The sequence below is a fragment of the Puma concolor genome, chromosome A1 (genome assembly GCF_028749965.1).
Source record: "Puma concolor isolate L17-30 chromosome A1, mPumCon1.1.hap2, whole genome shotgun sequence".
NCBI lineage: Eukaryota > Metazoa > Chordata > Mammalia > Carnivora > Felidae > Puma > Puma concolor.
In genome coordinates this window covers 235,605,749-235,624,823 of record NC_141667.1, presented here as the reverse complement: position 1 = coordinate 235,624,823, position 19,075 = coordinate 235,605,749, and the positions used below count along the sequence as shown (strand labels likewise).

The following is a 19,075-nucleotide window of genomic DNA, read 5'->3' as shown; positions in this document are numbered from 1 at the left end:
CACTGATAGGAGTTACCTAGAGCAGTCACACGGATAGAGATAGAGAGTAGAAAAGTGACTACGGGCTGGGGCTCAGGGAAATGGGGAGTTAGTATTTAATGGGTAGAGTTTGTTTGGGAAGATGAAAAATCCTAGCGATGGAGAGCGGTGATGGCTGCACAACATGGATGGTGCTTAACGTCACTTAGCTGCCCACTTAAAAATGGCAGAAGCAGGAAACTCCAGGCTATGTGCATCTTCTGCCATAAAAGAGAACCCTTTGATTATGAAACCGCAGAGAAGAGCTTGGCAATGAAGGTACACCTATTTGAAATCTGGATCTGCTGTTTTCCGGCTGACGGACTCTGGGACAATCACTCAACCTCTGGAGAGTTTTAGTTTCTTCTTAACATTAAGAAAAAGTAAAATGCTGAGTGTAGGGCCTATCATGCCACCAACTAACAAGTGATGGGTTATTTTAGCAGCTCTGGAAATTCTATGTTATCATAGTAAAACATAAATGACAAAAAGTAAAAAGCTTCAGACGAACATGAACACATACTGGGTGACAAGGACACTTGAAAAAAAGGGAGGGGAAAGTCTTGGCTTTTCAACAGTTCATGAGAAGCTGTCTTGAATACAGCGAATTTCACTTATTAAAAGTTCAGTATGAAGCATGTGATACAGATATCTAAAAAAGAGAATGCAGGGGCACCTGGGTGGCTCAGTCGGTTGAGTGTCCGACTTTGGCTCAGGTCATGATCTCACGGTTCGTGGGTTCGAGCCCCGCGTCGGGCTCTGTGCTGACGGCTCGGAGCCTGGAGCCTGCTTCGGATCCCGTGTCTCCCAATCTCTGCCCCTTCCTTGCTTGTGCTCTGTCTCTCAAAAATAAATAAATGCAAACTAGATAGACAGATAGAAAGCAAGCAAGCAATCGTAGGTCCCCACTGGTGGTCTAGTTCACCTGTTACGAAGCTTATTCTAAGAACACTGTTCCAGAGAGATGAATAAATCAGAGTGTTACCAGGACAGGTCTCCCAAGAATGAAGAGCGGTGGATTAAATATAGCAGATTAAATATAAATAAAGGCAAGGTATGGAAATTTAAGTTACTGAACAATGGAACGGGATTTCAAGTACTCAAGCACAGGTGAATATTCTCAAGTGACCGATTTTACAGGAGCGAGGACTACACCGCAAGGGCTAAGGGAGCGCTGAAAACAGTAAGATTCTAGGATTCTAAATTTGCATTTTTAAACTCGGAATTTTTGGAAAGGCAAGGCTACTACGTAAAGACCAATGCAGGCACGGGATTACAGGTGCCGGTTTACACACACGGAACGCTGTTCTCGGAAAATCTCTTTGGGTAACCAAAGCAGCGAGTTTGCAGCAAGAGCAGTAAAGGCAGTTCCCCAAGTGCATACAGCTGAAGCTGGACCACCACAGGGGTCAGGGGCCCCGTGTTTGTGCAGCCAAAAAAATCCAGGTTGAACTTTCAACTCCCCCCAAACTTAACTATTAATAGCCTACTTTTTTTTTTTTAAATCTTGAGAGAGCGAGAGAGACCACGCAAGTGGGAAGGTGCAGAGAGAGAGAGAGAGAGAGAGAGAGAGAGAGGGAGAGAGAGGGAGAGAGAGAATCCCAAGCAGGCTCCACACGGTCAGTGAACAGCCTGATGCGGGGCTCGTACTCCCAAACCGTGAGATCGTGACCGGAGCCGAAATCGAGAGTCAGGCGCTTAAGTGACTGAGCCACCTGGGCGCCCCCCTAATAGCCTACCGTTGGCCTGAAGCCTTACCGATGACATAAACAGGCGGTTAACACACATTTTGGATACGTGTTACATACCTGCGTTCTTACAATAAAGCTAAATAAAGTGTTCAGAAACTCCTAAGGGAAAACGTGTTCACCGTACTACGATACCGTGTCTAAGGAACAAAATCCGCTTAACAAGTAGGACCCACGCAATTCAAACCCATGTTTGTTCAAGGGTCTGCCCTTCCAATTCTCAAAGACGTTTTAGGGAAAAAAACACACTTAAAAACCCGCAAGCACAAATAAACCAACTTTAATAGATATTATTTTGTATTTATATAGCGCCTTCTTCAAGAACCTTAGATGCTTTACAGACATTATATCTAATTAATCCCCACAACAACCCTGTGAGGTAGGTATTACTCCCATTTTACAAGACAGGGAGACTGAAGCACAGAGAGGTTAAGTGACTTGCCCAAGGTCACACAGTTAAATTCACTGAGGAGCCAGGACCTGAGCGCCTTAGCCTCCCGGCTCCCAGCTTAATACCTCATGAGAGAATCTTTAATGAAAAGTATCCTTAAAGAAAGTATCAAGAGTAGTATGTTACGGAAGTGAGGTCTTTCTACTGCCACCACGGAAAAGAAAAGCCCGATACCGATCGGTAGAGGCAACAAGATCCATATATCACACATTTCCTTTTTTCCCTTTTCCTGAAGTCTCACGGCCCCCGTCTTGAGCAATCGTCTACAGGTGAAGTTTCTGAGACAGGAGCCGTACGACTTAGCAGTGAGACTGAATTTAGCATATTTACTTTCGGTTACGATGACCCGTGGAAATTTTTATTCCAATATACAAAATATGGGACCACCATCCCAACAAACATGTACATAGTTAGCAATCGGCCGCCATTTACAAGGTAAACCCACCCCTCGTTTCAGTCACAGTCGACCAACAACCTCACAATGCTTTCTCTCTGGGTCCCTTCTCTCGCTATACCTGCATTTGCCCCCCACCCCAACCCCAACCCTGTGCTTTTAAAGTCTGCTGCGTTTCGGGTGAGCTTCCAAACATGTTACGCAGACGCGGCTGTACTAAGAGTAAAAGGGAAATTGAGACCCATCACCCCACAGTCCCTCCCCTGACAAATCGTACTATTAAACACGGTGTAGACGTGAACAGTGTGCGACTACCAAGGAGCTCAACGAAAATGCTAGAACTTGCTTCGATAGGCAATTTCGCCTTGCCTTTTACTGTGGTTTTTACAATGCAAAACGGAGACACGAACACAGCGTAGCGTCCCAGTGCTGTACCTCTGTGCAAATGACCTCATCTATCTTTCTAATACGTGCTGTGGCCTAACTCAAGTAAACAACGGGACTCGGCCTCACTCTACTTCCTTCTCTGCGCTGAAAGCTACGGAAACACAGCCGTAAATTCCGAGACAATTTGGTTTAAGCCCTCAAAATAAAAAAAATGTATCCACCTCCCCCGTCCTGTGACCTTCCCCTTCCCCTTCCCCGCATTCTCAGTCGTGAGTCTCTGTGCAATGTTGTAACCAGGCGGGCTACGCAATCGCGATCGGTAGAAGCCCGTTCCGGCCGGCCATAAGGCTTTAGCGACTGTATCTGAAAAAGCAAGGTGTCAAAATACGTCGTAATTTTTCTCCCAGCGTATCTGTTTAAACAGCCCCATTAGCCAAGCGACCCTGTTAAAGATCAGTTCACGGAACGAATAGGTGAAGTCATTTCCTGAGCTAAAAGATACAGATAATAAAATGTTAATAAATAGCAGCAGACAAACATGTTTTTTCGTGGTTTTTTTTCATATTCAACAGTATTAGTAAAATAAGTTTAGAAAATTACAGCAATTAAAAAAAAAAAAATCACTGCCTGAAAAGACTTGAAGAACATCCAAGGCCTGATTGCTATTATTCTGAATATACAGTCAATTATTTTCTGCACGTTACATTCGGCCACCGTCAACTCACTGAGGCATGGGGAAGCGTCAACCACAATGGTTCACATACACTTTACATTACATACATTACTTCTTAAAACCCCCGACAGAATGAAGTCTTGACAAATGCAAAGCTTAGTTTCTGAACACTCTTCCAGTAGATCTGCAAAGATGGGCGGGGGGGGGGGGGGAGGATGGGGAGAAAAGGACTTGCTTCGCGTGTTTCTGGTCTGCTTCCTTAAAATTTCATCCTCGCACGGTTTGCAGCTAGGCACCCAGGCTGCTGGGGTTACGACAGGTTCCTTCTTCCCAGGGTAAAGAATGACATTCGAAAAGAACGCCAACTGCCAAGACACGACTTTTCCGAACACGGCTGCAACTTGAAACGTCAGGGTACTTAAGGATTCTGAAGACTGGTGAGCCACCACTGCACCAGAATTTCATCGATCGTTCCAACCGTGACAGGGAGTTATTGATAAGTTTTTTTACTTTACAAAATTAAAGCTGAGTAAAATCAGTGACTTATAAACCATGACAAAAGGACAAATATTTAGTCAGAGATATCAGTTCCTCCTGAAAAAGAGTATCTACGTCCTCTCAGTGTAATTTTTCTTAAGGTATCTTACGATTTAAAATGGTTTAAAATTCACCTTAAAAATAGAAACAAACAAAAGGACGAGTTCAATTGACAAAAACTAATAAAAATAAGCTCAAATTTACTGACAGAATCGTGGGCACTTCATACAATACTTAGACTCTACCAGTTTTAAGTAAAATAAATAAGAAAAAAACTTATAATTACAAAGCCAGTCTTTCCCCTTGGGGAAACAAAAAGCCACTTTTGACCAGTTGTTCCCTACATATACATATACTGTATATTATTATAAGCTTCTTCAGAGAAGCAAAACATATTTGTCTTCCTGACACCGGATTCTAGTCATCTGTTCGTTTTTACATCAGAAAGGCAACTGCAAGTGTTGGGCCCAAGTGTAGTTCTGGTTTACGCCTGAAAAGACCACCGGGTGTTCCTTCTATGTGTGTGTATTCGACACGGGCAAATTTACGCGGTGCGTTCAGGATCACCTCCCGAAATGATCGCTACAACCTAGCACAGATTCCCACTCTTTCTCCTGCACCCCCAAGGAGTTCAAACCATTACTGGTGCAACGAATAAAGAGAAAATGCATGTCAATTACTGGAAGGCGGTTTCACGAGAGGAGCTGCTATCTCTGATCTCACTTCCTTGTTGTGTGGAACTGCACGGACGGCATGATACCTGAGCAAATAAATCAACTACCATGATAGGAAGAGCGTGTGAATCCATAGTCTTTGCTTTATTGTGTGCAAAGTGTGCTACTGCCCCCTGAGCTTCCTGCATTTCTCTTTTCTTGAAAAATCAGTGCTTGATCCTTTGCAAAATAACCAGAGAAGAAATGAGGCAGAAAGTATCTCTTCATCACGGTCCCCCTCAGTCCCGAGACTGATAGAAAAGGATGTAACCAGACTCAGAGTTCTTTGAGATATCTGATGTCAACCCGTAGAATTCTTCAATAGCTTGTGCATCAATTTTCTGCGGGGCAAAATGTAAACATTAGTACGAAAGTGAGCTCTTGGAACTGCTTCAATCCAATAAAACCTCCCACATTTCTTAGAATCGTGTCTTTCATTGGGGCTATAAAACAGCTCTGCACAGTAAGAACAGCTTAAGTTAACAGGGCTGATAATGCCAAGTACTGGTAAGAACATGAAGCAAACAGGACTCTCAGACACAGCTCGTAGGAATGTAAAACGATTCGGAGACTTTGGGGAATGTGTCACGTTGTCTTCTAAAGCTGAACACACAAACTACCCTTTGATCCAGCAATCCTATGCCTAGGGAACAGAATTTCTAACTGGACTGTAAGAAACCACGAATTCCCAACCATTCGTGACCTACGAAAATGGCAATTTCAGGTGGTCCAACCTAACACACCCAAGAAAAGTGAGTGCGCGTGTCTAGCAAAAGACACCGGGGTCATGGAGGCAGTTTTATTTCAGTAATGGGCAAAAAGGCAAGCTTCTAACTTGTTCTGTTCTGACAACGGGCAATTACAATAAAAAAGAAAACCCTACTATTGGCAACACGAATAAACTGCTAGAGACAATGATGAGCGGAAAAGGGCAGACACAAAAGAAGGCATATTGAACGAGTCCATTTATATTCAAACAGAGGCAAAACAATAATGAGAATGATAAGCGTCAAAAGAGCCAGGAGCCGGTGAAGGGGATGGTGGGGAGAAGGGAGGAAAGCTGTGAGGACGGACCAGAAAGAGGATAAAGGAGGCTCACTGGGGTGCTGAAAGTGCACTCGATCTTGATAGTGGTTAGTGTGTGTGTGTGTGTGTGTGTGTGTGTGTGTGTGTGCGTGTGTGCGTGCGCATGCAAATACGGGTGCGTGCACGTTCACATGAAAATTCAAGTTGTTGCTTAAGATTTGTGTACTTTATGTATATTATAACTCAATAATTTTTTTAACCTCAATTTTTTTTTCAAACAATGAAAGCTTTTTTTTTTTTTTTTTTTTTTTTTTTTTAAGCTAGCTCTGTTGTCGAAAGCTTTTGTTTTATCCTAAGCATTTTAAAGGTTACCTGACCATTCAAGCATTGGGATTGCCTGCTGGGGAGTAAGAAGTAGGAATCAGATAATCTGAAGACCTCAACAGTTGCCTAATATTCGTCACCTGTCATATGAATGAGAGGCTGGGAGAAAAAAGAGAAGAGTGAAATACACACCCAACTTTGAAGAAAAATAAGAAATTCAGGAACTACTTACTTCTACAATGTCGTCATCAAACAACAACCAAAAATCATGACTCTTAACTATTGCGATATAATGTCCTCGATTGGGACCACTAAAACAAAGAGAAAGAAAAGTTAATTTCATACAATGTTTTATTAACATCATTCTTCTATGCCCGAATTTCACGTTCTATAAAGCAGCATAACTGAAACCGATAAAAATAGTCCTTACCTATCCTTCCCCAAAGTATCAAGCCACATTGATGTGAACTGGCATTCTATTTTAAAATCAAATAATTAGCACTCTACTTTGAAAGATATAATCAGCATTCTATTTATATGAAGTTACACTGTTAAAATTATTTGTCTTTTTTAACTTATTATTTTTAAAATAATTTTCAAATTTGCTTCTATGAAAAATGTAAATACATTTTTTTCTAGCATTTTGAGGGGGGTGGGGGTGTCACTGTCTGAGTTAAACGACAGAACAACACAAGTAAAAATTTTTTTCTAAGTCTTACTCTCTTCGGAAAAGTTTTCCTCTTGAGGAAAGGTACCGTGTGATAGTTAAACAAGCAAAGATATCAAATCTACAGTTATGAAATCAATCAAGCTTGACCTTCATAAACTTCTTTAAAAACAAATGACATTTTGTTAGTATTATTAGTGCTATTTTTAAGTACCTAGATCTTAGCACCACTATTGGAATGGTCTCTCCGTCTCATTTTAAACAAATCTGGAATAAAGAAATCTAGAAACTCATAAAAATGCATGTGGGACTGTTTCTTCAACAACAATAAATCCTTTGCTTTATAAAAGACGTGGTGAAGATTTCAACTTCTCCCCGTTTAAGTATGATTCATTATAAAAAGCTTCTACATAATTCTTCATTAAATTATAATTCCATTGTAATTGTCATAGTATAGAATTTGAGATAATTTTCCACGCAAAGTATTGTTAATGTGAACATTATCTTAGAATAAGCAGCCTCTGTGCCTCCTGGTGTCGGCTCCTCTGACCCGGTTGGGGGAGACGAGTACTCGAGGTGACAAAGCGACACAAACAAGAGGACCGCTCTTTCCCCACGGACGAAAACCCCTCAGAACTATTTTTTTAAGGCGGCTTTTAATTCTAAAATTCTGAAATAAGAACCAAAATAAACAGATTTTGCCCATCTCTCGGGGGTTCATCTAAAGAATCACGTGTTTATATGAGAGGCTAAGAATTTTATTTTATTTTTTGTTTTGTTTTGTACTTTTTTAAGGTGGTAGAAAGACAGAGAATCGCAGAAAGGCTGAGGAACAGAGCCTGAGAGGGAGGAGGCAGGTGGGGGACACAAAAGTTAGGCATCGGGCAGCTCGGCTTTTTCCTTCGGCAAACAGGTGGTTTGAAGAACAGACAGAAGTCGGTTACAGAAACTAATAGGAGGAGGAGGAAGGGCTGAGGCTCCTACACTTACTAGGCGCCCAGGAAGGCCGTTTATTAGGGATTTGCATCCTGAACATAAAACACGCTCACTGCAGTGGGCGTGAGTGCCTAACGCGTGCACGTGTGTCGCTTTCTGTGGGGATCAGAAAGACACCAACGCTTCCTGCCCGAGGACACGGTCAGTGCAGCAGATAACCCTCCACAAACACATTTCGGGGCAAAACAGAACATAAAAGCAGAGATACAGGCGCAGTGGAACGGACAGACGCCGTCTGGCGAGAGAGGAGGTGGGAGGGACAGGGCTGAGGACTCCAGGAAGGTTGGTTCTGGGGGGGGGGGGGGGCCTGAGACGGGCCGAAAGGGTCACACTTAAGAATTCTGCAAGCACCTGCACCTGTTAGAAATCTATGCACCACTGAGGAGAGAGAACGCATAGCTGGACCGGCACGGGCTTGCCGAGGACGAGCGTCCTCGACGGTTAAAGGATGCAGGCAAAGTAAACCATCTACGCTCTCGTGTGAAATCTTACTACAGATAAATCTGATAAAAAATAAGAAAGACTTTTAAATGCTGTTAATCTGTATTTATTCTGAGAGAGAGAGAGAGAACGAGCAGGGGAGGGGCGGAGAGAGGGAGACAGAGGATCCTAAGCAGGCTCTGCGCTGTCAGCACAGAGCCTGATGTGGGGCTTGAACCCACAAACCGTGAGATGATGACACGAGCTGAAATCAAGAGTCAGACGCTCAACCCACTGAGCCACCCAGGCGTCCTAAATGTTGTTACTCTTTTGTTAACGGACAAATCATTTCCTGTTTTAAGAAGTGCCTGTTCTCATAAGGGAAACACATACAAACTGATAAACAACACAACACAAAGCAGTAAGTTACGGCTAGCGATACACATCTAGTAGCTACGTGAACACAGAGGCGTGGAACCAAATGTAGTAATGTTTCAATGCAGTAATATTTCAGTATACCAAAGTTTAAGGAGGAAATGATAAACGCACTGTATCTGAAACATCCATCTTGCAATCAACCTATCCTGACACGACAACCTGGGAGCATCAGGAAAGATCTACACCAGGACCATCCTGAACGCCCGCCCCACAGACCAAGAACCTTGCCAGCTCGTCCCTCGGATGCAGTTACCTTCCACAGTGAACCACCACGGCGACGAGGTCGTACATTCTGTCAGGATTGGTTGCGTCGCCAGAGGTGTTAAACAGACGAAGTTCTAAAGGAAAAACTACCCGGTAAGACAGTTTTGTGTATCGATGAAGTTGATCCATGTACTTAAACCTCTTCAGGTGCAGGGCTAGAATCATGGGCAGTTTTTTAACTTTCATCCTATTCAAATAAACACGGAGACAGAATTTCATAAAAGACATTCACACCATGTCCTTAAAAGAACTATCAAACTTTAGGATTCCATTAACAAACCATTAGTAGTTTTAATAACCCAGCACTGCCCAGTTTTGCATCTTTCTACCAATTACTTTTATATTGGCAAAGCAACATTCTGAACATCTGAAGACTATCCCACCCCACCTGTCATTGACAAACCACATAAATCTAATTCATACTCAATACGGCTTCAAAATAGATGAACGACATCAGTCCGCTGTTAAGAAATCCTTATTCTGAAATACAGGTCCCTAATGATAAGGCAAACTGCACATGATGCCTATGATTGGTGGAGGAGAACCAGTTCCTTAGAGCTGCTAACTCCTTTGGATGTGAGGGGAGACTGAAATCCATCTGTCCCATCAGTCTATATAATTCAGTAACAGACTGACACAACGAGAAAAGCATGAAAGACCATTCTGCGAAAGGTGTTTGCCAGAGATAAGAAGTAACTCCCGATTAGGAATAAGGACTACGTGTATCCTCGAAAAGAGAGTAAAAATGACCTGCAAATTTAGGGTTGAGTATTTTACTGTAAAACACTGGCTATCCTCCACACTCTAAATAATCTTTATTACGCCCTTAAATGTCATTTCGCCCCGACAGGACTCCGCACTCCTGGCTCCTCCTAATGACAGCCTATTCTTCTGAAGGCTCAGCTCAAACGCTGTCCCCACCCTACACAAGTAACCCCTCTCTTCAATCCCCCGTCGGCACTTTCTAGATTCACTCTATGCATGTACGGTTTATGACCCCATCAAATGTTTATGATGATTATGGGTCTTTCTCTTCTTCTAGGGTCTAAAATCTTGCCAGGGAGAAACCATTTTTATTTTGTTTTCATTTTCTTTCTCTATCGAGCAACGTGCCTGGCACGTGACAGATACCTGACAAGTGTTGCAGCACTGAATTCCGTATGTGTTCAATGAAGCAAAACACTTCATTAATTAAAAAACGAAATTTACTAAGCCATTGCCCCTAATGAAGGGAAAACAAAAATCATTCTGTAGCATCTCGCTAAACCTGCATCCTACAGATCTTAAATGCGGTGGGCATTTAATAGTAAATGTTCCGGAAACATTTACTATTCTACCCTGGCCTTTGAAAAACATTAGCAAGAAAAAACAAACATACTCATGCCCGGAAAGAAAGCTAACAGTGTTAAGAGTCTTTATGGCCTTTGCCTCAGTAATCCCAACTTCTAGAACTTAAATATATCCTCTCAGATACAAGACGTCTGAAAAACATTCACTTCTAGAGTTATTTTAGATCGTGAAAAACTGGGAAAATCCTAGAGACAGGCATGCGACAGAGGTATTATGGGTTCAGTTCCAGACCACCACAGTAAAGTCAGCATTGCAATAAAGCCAATGGAATGAAATTTTTGGTCTCCCAGTGCGCATAAGAGTTAGGTTGACATTATACCGTGTCCATTAAATGTGCGATATTACGTCCAGAAAAAAACAATGCAGATACCTTAATTAAAAAACACTTCATTGTGAAAAACTGCAACCCATCACCTAGGCCTTCAGCGAGTCATAACCTCTTTGCTGGGGAAGGGTCCTGGCTCACTGCTGACTGATGGGGGTAGTGATGATGAAGGTCGTTGGGGTGGCTGCGGCATTTCTTAAAAGAAGATCATCAAGTCTGCCACACGGACGGACTCTTCCTTTCGTGAACGATTTCTCTATAGCACGAGATGCTGTCTGAGAGCATTTCACCCACAGAACTTTCCTCAAAATTAGAACCAGTCTTTTCAAACCCTGCCCTGCTTTAACTACCAAGTTTGTGTAGTATTCCAAATCCTTCGTTGACACTTCAACCGGCTTCACAGCATCATCAGCAGGAGCAGATTCCATCTCAAGAAATCACGTTCTCTGCTCAGCCGTGAGAAGCAGTCCTCACCCCATCGCGTCCTATCGCGAGATCCCAGCAACGCCGTCCACCTTCAGGGCCCGCTTCTAGTCCTGGTTCTCTCGCTGTTTCCACCACATCCGCCGTGACTGCCTCCACGGCCATCCCCAACCTCCAAAGTCATCCCCGAGGGTGGGAATCAACTTCTGCCAAAACTCTTATAAAGGATATTTTGACCTCTTCCCGTTGTTCTTAATGGCTTTCCATTTCAGGAGGGATTTAATTTACTTTGCCCAGATCCATCAGAGGAATCACTCACTGTCTGTGGCACCTGCAACTTTATGAAATGTATTTCTTAAAAAATAAGAGTCAGAATGACTCCTTGATCCACGGGCTGTGGAATGGACGCCGTGTCAAAAGGCACGAAAACATTCATCTCGGCACAATCTCCATCAGAGCTCTTGGGTGACCAGGCAGCATGATCAGCGGATGGATGAAGAGCAAAATTTGAAAGGAATCTTTTTTTCTGCTTTTTCCCTGGGCAGAAGATCTCAACGGTGGGCCTCAAATATTCAGTAAACCATGTTGTAAACAGATGTGCTGTCATCCAGGCCCTGTTGTTCCATTTATAGAGCAGAGCGGATTTAGCGTAATTCTGGAGGGCCCCAGCATTTTCAGAATGGCCAGTGAGCATCAGTTTCAGGTGACCAGCTGCGTTAGCCCCTAACAAGAGAGCCCTGTCCTTTGAAGCTCCGAAGGCAGGCACGGACTTCCCTCTAGGTGTGCAAGTCCTTGATGGCACGCATCGTCTTCCACAGACAGCTGCTCTGTCTACACCAACCACCTTCGTGAACGATCTTAGCCAGACCTTCTGGAGAACCTGCTGTAGCTTCTACATTAGCACTGGCTGCTTCGCCTTTACTTTCACGTCACAGAGTCGGCTTCTGTCCTCAACCCCCACCCCTGCAGCTTCCAATTTTTCTCTTGCAGCTTCCTCGCCTCTCTCCGCCTTCAGAAAGTTGAAGAGAGTCTTGAGGGCTTGCTCTGGGTCAGACTTTGGCTCAAGGGAATGTTGTGGCCGGTCTGCTCTTCTGTCTAGACCACTCACACTTTCTCCGTGTCGGAAATAAGACTGCTTCGCTTTCTTGTCACTTGTGCGTTCGCTGGAAAAGCACTCTTCATGTCCTTCACGAACGTTTCCTCGGCACTTGCAACGTGGCTGCAGTTTGGCACAAAGGACCCAGCTTTCAGTCTGTCTCAGCCGTCAACGTGCCCTTCCTCACTAAGCTTCACCATTTCTAGCTTTTGATTCAAAGTGAGAGATGTGGGACTTCTGCTTTCACTGGCGCACGTAGGGGTCACTGCAGGGTTACTAATGGGCCTAGTTTCAATATTGTTGTGTCTCAGAGACTAGAGCAGCCAGAGGAGAGGGAAAGGGGGCCGGGGCGGGGGGCAGGGGGGGAACGGACGGTAGTGCACTCAGAGGACATACAACTCTCAAGTAAGCTCACCATCTTGTAAGGGAGTGGTTTGTGCTACCCCCAAACATTACACCAGTGACATCGGAGAGCACGGGTCATTATACGAAATGTGATAATAACGAGAAAGCATGAAATTTGGTGGGAATTGCCAAAATATGACACAGAGACACAAAGTGAGCAAATGCTGTTGGAAAAAGGGCCTCAATAGACTTGCTCGACGCAAGGATGCCATAAACCTTCAATATGTTAAAAAAAAAAAAAAAAAAAAAACAGCAAAGTACAACAAAGCAGGGCACAATAAAATGAGGTGTGCCTGTACCTGTCTTACAGAAACTTCTTCATAAAAGAGGGAATGATCACCAACTCATTTCTGAGGCCAGCTGAAAGCCGGTACCAAAACCTGACAACCGTATTACAAGAAAATCCCAGACCAATAATATCCCTCACGGTATCTCAAAGATGTGACAATCAACACAACATTAGCAGATTGAATCCGGCAACATATAAACCTCCCTTGGCGATGATATTATAGTTCTCCTAAATGAAACGCTGATGTTTTCTCCTCAGGTTCTTTGTAAATAAAGACCAGTAACTGCAAAAATGGAAAGATTCCTTTATGTCCCTGAATTAACAAAGTAATCATAAATTTGTAAGGAGCATTTTAAAATATTAATAGAGCCCATTTCTCCTCCGGAAGAAAGGGGTCCTCAGCCCAACTTCAGTTTTCCGGAAATTTTAGATCTCCGCAGAAAAACGATGCTTACCAACGATGTGATTTTGAAAAACAAGCACGTCCCCTTCCAACCTAATCAGAGTATTCTGGACCGGGAACGAGAGGACTGCAGATACTATTTTCTTAGCAAAAATGTACCGCCCTCGTCGTACACCAGGTTACAAAGTCAATGCCTACAGCAGCCACCGTCAGAAGGGGTGGCGGGCACATCTTCTCAACCTGGGGCCCCACGACCCAGCGAGCAGACCCTGACGAAAGAAGTCGTGTGCCCGAGATTTATCAGAGCGCTGCTCTGGGGGCCGAGTGAGGAAAGCCGAGAGGGAAGAGGAGGAAGCCGGCTGAGGGTTGAGTCTCAGGAAAAAGCCCAGAGAGAGCAGCTCCAGCTTGGTCCCTCGGGAAAACCCTGCCTGGACTCTGAATCTCGCTGCAGATTTCTCTGGACCGTGGCGAGGTGACTGGGCTTTCACACTCTCTTCTCCACCTGCCGGTCACAGGTCACAGGTTAAAGAAATTCCCAGAAGCTTCCTTCCGCGGTAGCCCCAGCCCCAGAGGAGTCCTCTGAAGAAGAGCCAGCGTGAAAGCGCCCCAAACAAAGGAGTGGGGGTGGCGGAGAATGGGCCCTGAGGCCACTCCCTGACTAGAATACCGGCCACTCTGCTGCAGGCAAGGGGGGGGAGGGGCACCACGAAGGCGAGTTCCATATTCTAGAGCTGTCTGCTGTCTGGAGATTCCCCAAGAATGGCCAGAAACCATTTTTTAAAGGAAAATTTCCCATTTGTGTAAACGGTGGGAGCCAAGCAAAGAGGTCCACATGTACTGCGGGCCAGAGGGCACTAATATGCAAACTCTACCCCAGACAACTTTAACATCCCATCAGCACAAGCACGTAAGAACTTAATGGAATTCTGTCGGCAGAGGAGTCTTGACCACGCAGAAGAGTTTCGTCATCGTACAGACAGAAAATTCCACCTTCTCGTGGACTGTCATGTCAACGAGGCCTAACTGGGGAAGGTCAGGCTGAGTGTGACAGGGAAACGGAAGTTATGGCTGCACGTGAGGAAGACATCAGACTGAGTGGGAAGCACCGAGAGGAGAGCTGGACCCGACGGAGCCAGACTCCAGTGGGTGTCATCAACGAAGGCAGGTCGGGGGACAGGGCAGATCCAGAGTGCCCCGACCGGGGGTGGGGGGGGAAGAGTGCTGATCGCTATCTGGAGATGCTTCCAGGCGCGCATCCAGACAGCATCAACCTGTCAAAAGACAGAAGGACCTAGGCAACCGGACACACGGGTCAGATTCGGGAGGATTCCAAATGGGGGAGGGGGTGCTACGGTCTGAATGCTTGTGTCCCCCCAAAACTCACGTTCAAAACCTAATACCCGACGTGACGGTTCTAGGAGGTGGGGCCTCCGGGAGGTGCTTACACCACGAGGGTGGAGCCTTCACAGATGGGATTAGTGTCTTCATGAAAGACCCTAGAGAGCTTGCGGGAGTCCTTCCACCAGGCAGGAAGGCACCTGCTGGGGACCACGAAGAGGGCCCTCACCGGAACACGACATGCTGGTGCCTCGATTCTGGACCGCCAGCTTCCAGAATGCGAACGAATCGATACATTTCTGCTATTTATAATCCGCCCAGTCTATGGGGTTTTGTTACGGCAGTCTCAGCAGACGGAGACAGGGCGTGTGTGAAAGGGCTGACTACTCCCGACGTGCTACTGACCGTGACTAGAACCTGCACACGCAGAAAAACGATACGCATCTAGCTAGGGAAACCGAGCAGAAGGGAAGAACGTGGCCTCAGGAACAGGAAGAACCTCAGTTACCACTAGATCGGGGTGGACAGAGACAGGCAGCGGCCACAACAACTAGATGCTGAGTCACCTGGGCACTGCGTGAGTCGTCCTCAACGCCGCGCCGCCCGTGGACAGCGGTGGGCCTGGAGGCGGGCTCGGCTGAATGTGGCCTAAAGGGAGAGAGAGTACAGGGAGGGGAGAGAGTACAGGGAGGGGAGCGAGGAGGGGTGTGTAGTGGAGAGCCGGTCAGGCTGGCTCAGCTCCCCACTGTCACTCGTCATCAGATCCCGCTCTCAGGGAGAGGGGAGTGACGGGCGAGTGCTCCTGAAAATCGCCAGCGGCACTCCCAGCCCAGAGGACAGGAAAACAGCACCTAAAACAACGCCAGGAGCCATCAAATCCTCTCGGTCCAGTTCCCCGGCTTCATCACCTTGCTTCTACCCTATGCTTTTATCCTCCCACTGGGTGACAGCTCGGGACTGTCTCATCCACATTTACCAACCTCGTATTTTTCCTGGACTGTGCTATACAGGGGTGCTACGTGAAAGGAGTCAATGTGCGGACGAATTCTGTATGAAAGATAAAAAGAGAAATTTCTTCTATTCTGTGGGTCTCCTCAGAGTCCACAATATGAAGCATGAATAAACAATGAAGAGGAAATTTTACTATATAGTAAATTCATTTGATCACGGAGTACTTATTTTAGGGCACCATTTCCAGAAATCGTTCTTTGACGTTGTTCCAAGATCGGCTGGTTGCAAAGAAGACACTGTCTTTACGTTAATACAAACACAGATTCCGAATGACAGCCAAATCACATGCATTTTTCTATTGTGGTAAAAAACATATGAACTTTACCATCTTCACCCCTTTTAAACAGAGAGTATGGCAGTGTTCCCTATAAGCACACAGTTGTGCCACAGATCTCCAGAACTGCGGAGAAAATTGCCAAGTTTTCATCTTGCAAACTGAAAAGTCTACACCCGCTGAATAACTCCTCTTCTTCCCTCCCCGCAGACCCTGACAAGCACCATTTTATTTTGTCTCTCAGAATGTCACTACTTTAGATTCCTCAGATCACTCGAATCCTACCGAATTTGCCTTTTTGTGACCGGCTTACTTCATTTAACATGATATGCTCAAGACTCATCTATGTTATATGTGACAAGATTTCCTTCCTCGTTAAGGCTGAATGATACCCCATTTTATGTTCATCCCACATTTTCTTTATCCGCTCATCTGCAGATGGACATCTAAGCTGTTTCCTCCTGTTGGTTATTGTGAACGATGCGGCAATAAACACAGGAGTACACACATCTCTTCTGACACCGTTTTCAATCCTTTTGGATATATATCTAGAAGAAGGAACGCGAGATCATAAGGTCGTTCTATTTTCAGTATTTTGAGGAACCTCCACACTGTTTTCCATAGCAGCTATGCCAGTTTATAGTCTCACCAATAGTGTACGAAGCTCCAGTTTCTCCACATCGTCGCCACACTTATTCTCACTTTCCAATAAAGGCCACCCTAACTGGTGTGAAAGGATACCTCACTGTAGTTCTGATGTGCCTTTTCCCGACGATTAGCTTTAGTTGAGTATCTTCTCATATGCTTGGCGGCCATTTGTTTATCTTCTTTGGAGAAATGTTTCCTGAAGTTCTTTGCCTGGTTTTTGTTGCTGAGCCGTACGAGTTCTTGATATATTTTGGGTTATTAACCTCTTGTCACGTATTGGTTTTCAAATATTTTCTCCCATTCATGCCTTTTCACTCCATTTATCGTCTCCCTAGGTTATGCGTACATTTTTAAGTTTGACAAAGTCCCATTTGTCTACTTTTGCCTTTGTTGCTTGTGCTTTTTGGTGTCATATTTGAGAAATCGTGGCCATATTCAAGGTCATGAAGACTTTCCGTTATTCTAGGAGTTTTATAGTTTCAGGTCGTATGTTTAGGTCTTTTATCCATTTTGAATTAAGTTTTGTACATGGTATAAGGTAAGGTTTTGCACGTGGATATCCAGTGGTCCGAAAACATCGGGTGAAGAGACTGTGTACTTTCCCTATTTTTGTATCGTGCGGCCTTGGCGCACTTGTAGATCATCTGACCATGCGAGTGAGGGTTTATTTCTGGGCTCTCTACTCTTTATCCCAGTCCATGCCGTTTTAATTCCTGTAGCTTTGTAATAGGTTTTGAAGTCAGGAAGTGTGAGGCCTCCAGCTTTGTTTTCCTTTAAAGACTGTTTTGGCTTTAAGAGTCCTTCGAGATTTCTCCTATGAATCTTGGGTGTGTTTTTCCCCTATTTCATCAAAAACTGCTATGGAGATTTTGAGAGAGGTTAAACTGAATCTGTAGACTCTTCTAGGTAGTATGACCATTTTAACAGTATTAAGTCTTCCTATCCATAAACGCAAGATATCTTTCCATTTATTTGTACATATCTTCTTTAATTTTTCAGTAACATTTTAAGTTTTCAGGGTACAAGTCTTTAGCCCCCATCGTTAAATCCATTTCTAAGTATTTTATTCCCTTTGATGCTACTGTAAATGGGATTCTTTTGTTAATTTTCTTTTCGGATTGTTCAGTTAGTGCCCAGAAATGCAATCGATTTTTGCATGTTGATTTCGTATCTGCACGTCTGCTGAATTGATTAGTTCTAACAAGGCTTTTTTTCTTGTTGTTGTTTCATCTTTAGGGTTTTCTGTCAATGCGATCGTTATCTGTGAACAGAGATAATCTGACTTCTTCCTTTCCCTTTTGGATGCCTATTATTTCTTTTTCTTTTTTTTGCCTAAGTGCCCGGACTAGGATTTCTAATACTATGCTGAATGATGGCCAGACTAGGCATCCTTGTCTTGTTCCTGATCCTAGAGAAAAAGCTCTTATTTTTTTAACCACTGGGTCTGATGTTAGCTGTGGGCTTGTTATAGATGGCCTTTATTATGTTGAGGTATGTTCCTTCTATCCCTAGTTTGCTGAGTGTTTTTATCATGGACGGGTGTTGAATTTTCTCAAATGCTTCTTCTGTGTCCACTGAGATGATCCCGTGGTTTTTGTACTTCATCCAGACTGAAACCTTTTAAAGTCAAACCGGTTTTTGTTTCTTTAATAAGAACTATGATCTGTATATCCAACACAATCTTACTCTCTTAGTCTGAGACTAAGAGCTGGTAGATGTCAACTATTGCAAGTGAGACCCAAAAAGATTAAATCAGACTTGCTCAATATTACAACGCAAGTTATCAGAAGGGCTGACGCTAGATCCTAGTAGAAAATAGATAATTTCTGTATTGCTGTCTTTCCGTAAACTAACATGCAACTTATCCTACAGAAATACTCTAAAAACTGTGTGAAAATGTGTCTGTTGGTGGGCATATACATACAAAATATGCACGTTCACCAAAGCAATGTAACAGTAAAAAAAAAAAAAAAAAAAAAAATGGGAACAATCTAAGCTATTAGATTTAGCCGTGAACACAGTTCACAGATTATGGTATATTATGGTACGCCCATACAAAAAGTCTATGAAGCACCTCTTCAGAATGATGTAAAAATATACTTTTAGTGACATGCTTGTCATTTATTAAGTGAAAAAAGCTACAAAACTGCATATAAAAATTTGATTCCATTGCAAAAATTACATACATGTGTGCATACAGACACCCTTCAAAAATCCAGGATACACAAAAATGTTAACAGCGCTTTCATAATGATTCTTAATTGATGTATACTTATCTATATTTTCTAATTTCTTTACAGAGCATATATATATATATTCCCCATGTATATTAACAAAAAACCTCATATTAAATGATATATTAAAATCTCATGGATGTCTACAGAACAAACAGCTTGAGTTTGTAAACCATCTTTAATTACATATACGGCTATTTGTCATTCTGTACGAAGACCGGCC

At 43.8% G+C, this 19,075-nt stretch overlaps 1 protein-coding gene across 1 annotated transcript in view; it reads right to left on the bottom strand.

Annotated features, from left to right (window-relative positions):
- Nucleotides 1-2,030: 2,030 nt before the first annotated feature.
- USP12 (ubiquitin specific peptidase 12) overlaps nucleotides 2,031-19,075 on the bottom strand; it is a 105,855-nt gene continuing 88,810 nt past the window's right edge. The window contains exons 7-9 of the mRNA XM_086714772.1: nucleotides 9,046-9,243; nucleotides 6,504-6,582; nucleotides 2,031-5,262 (exon numbers count right to left, since the gene is read on the bottom strand). Coding sequence (XP_086570898.1) covers nucleotides 5,161-5,262; nucleotides 6,504-6,582; nucleotides 9,046-9,243 — 379 coding nt within the window. The 3' untranslated portion in view covers nucleotides 2,031-5,160. The remainder of the gene's footprint in view (nucleotides 5,263-6,503; nucleotides 6,583-9,045; nucleotides 9,244-19,075) is intronic.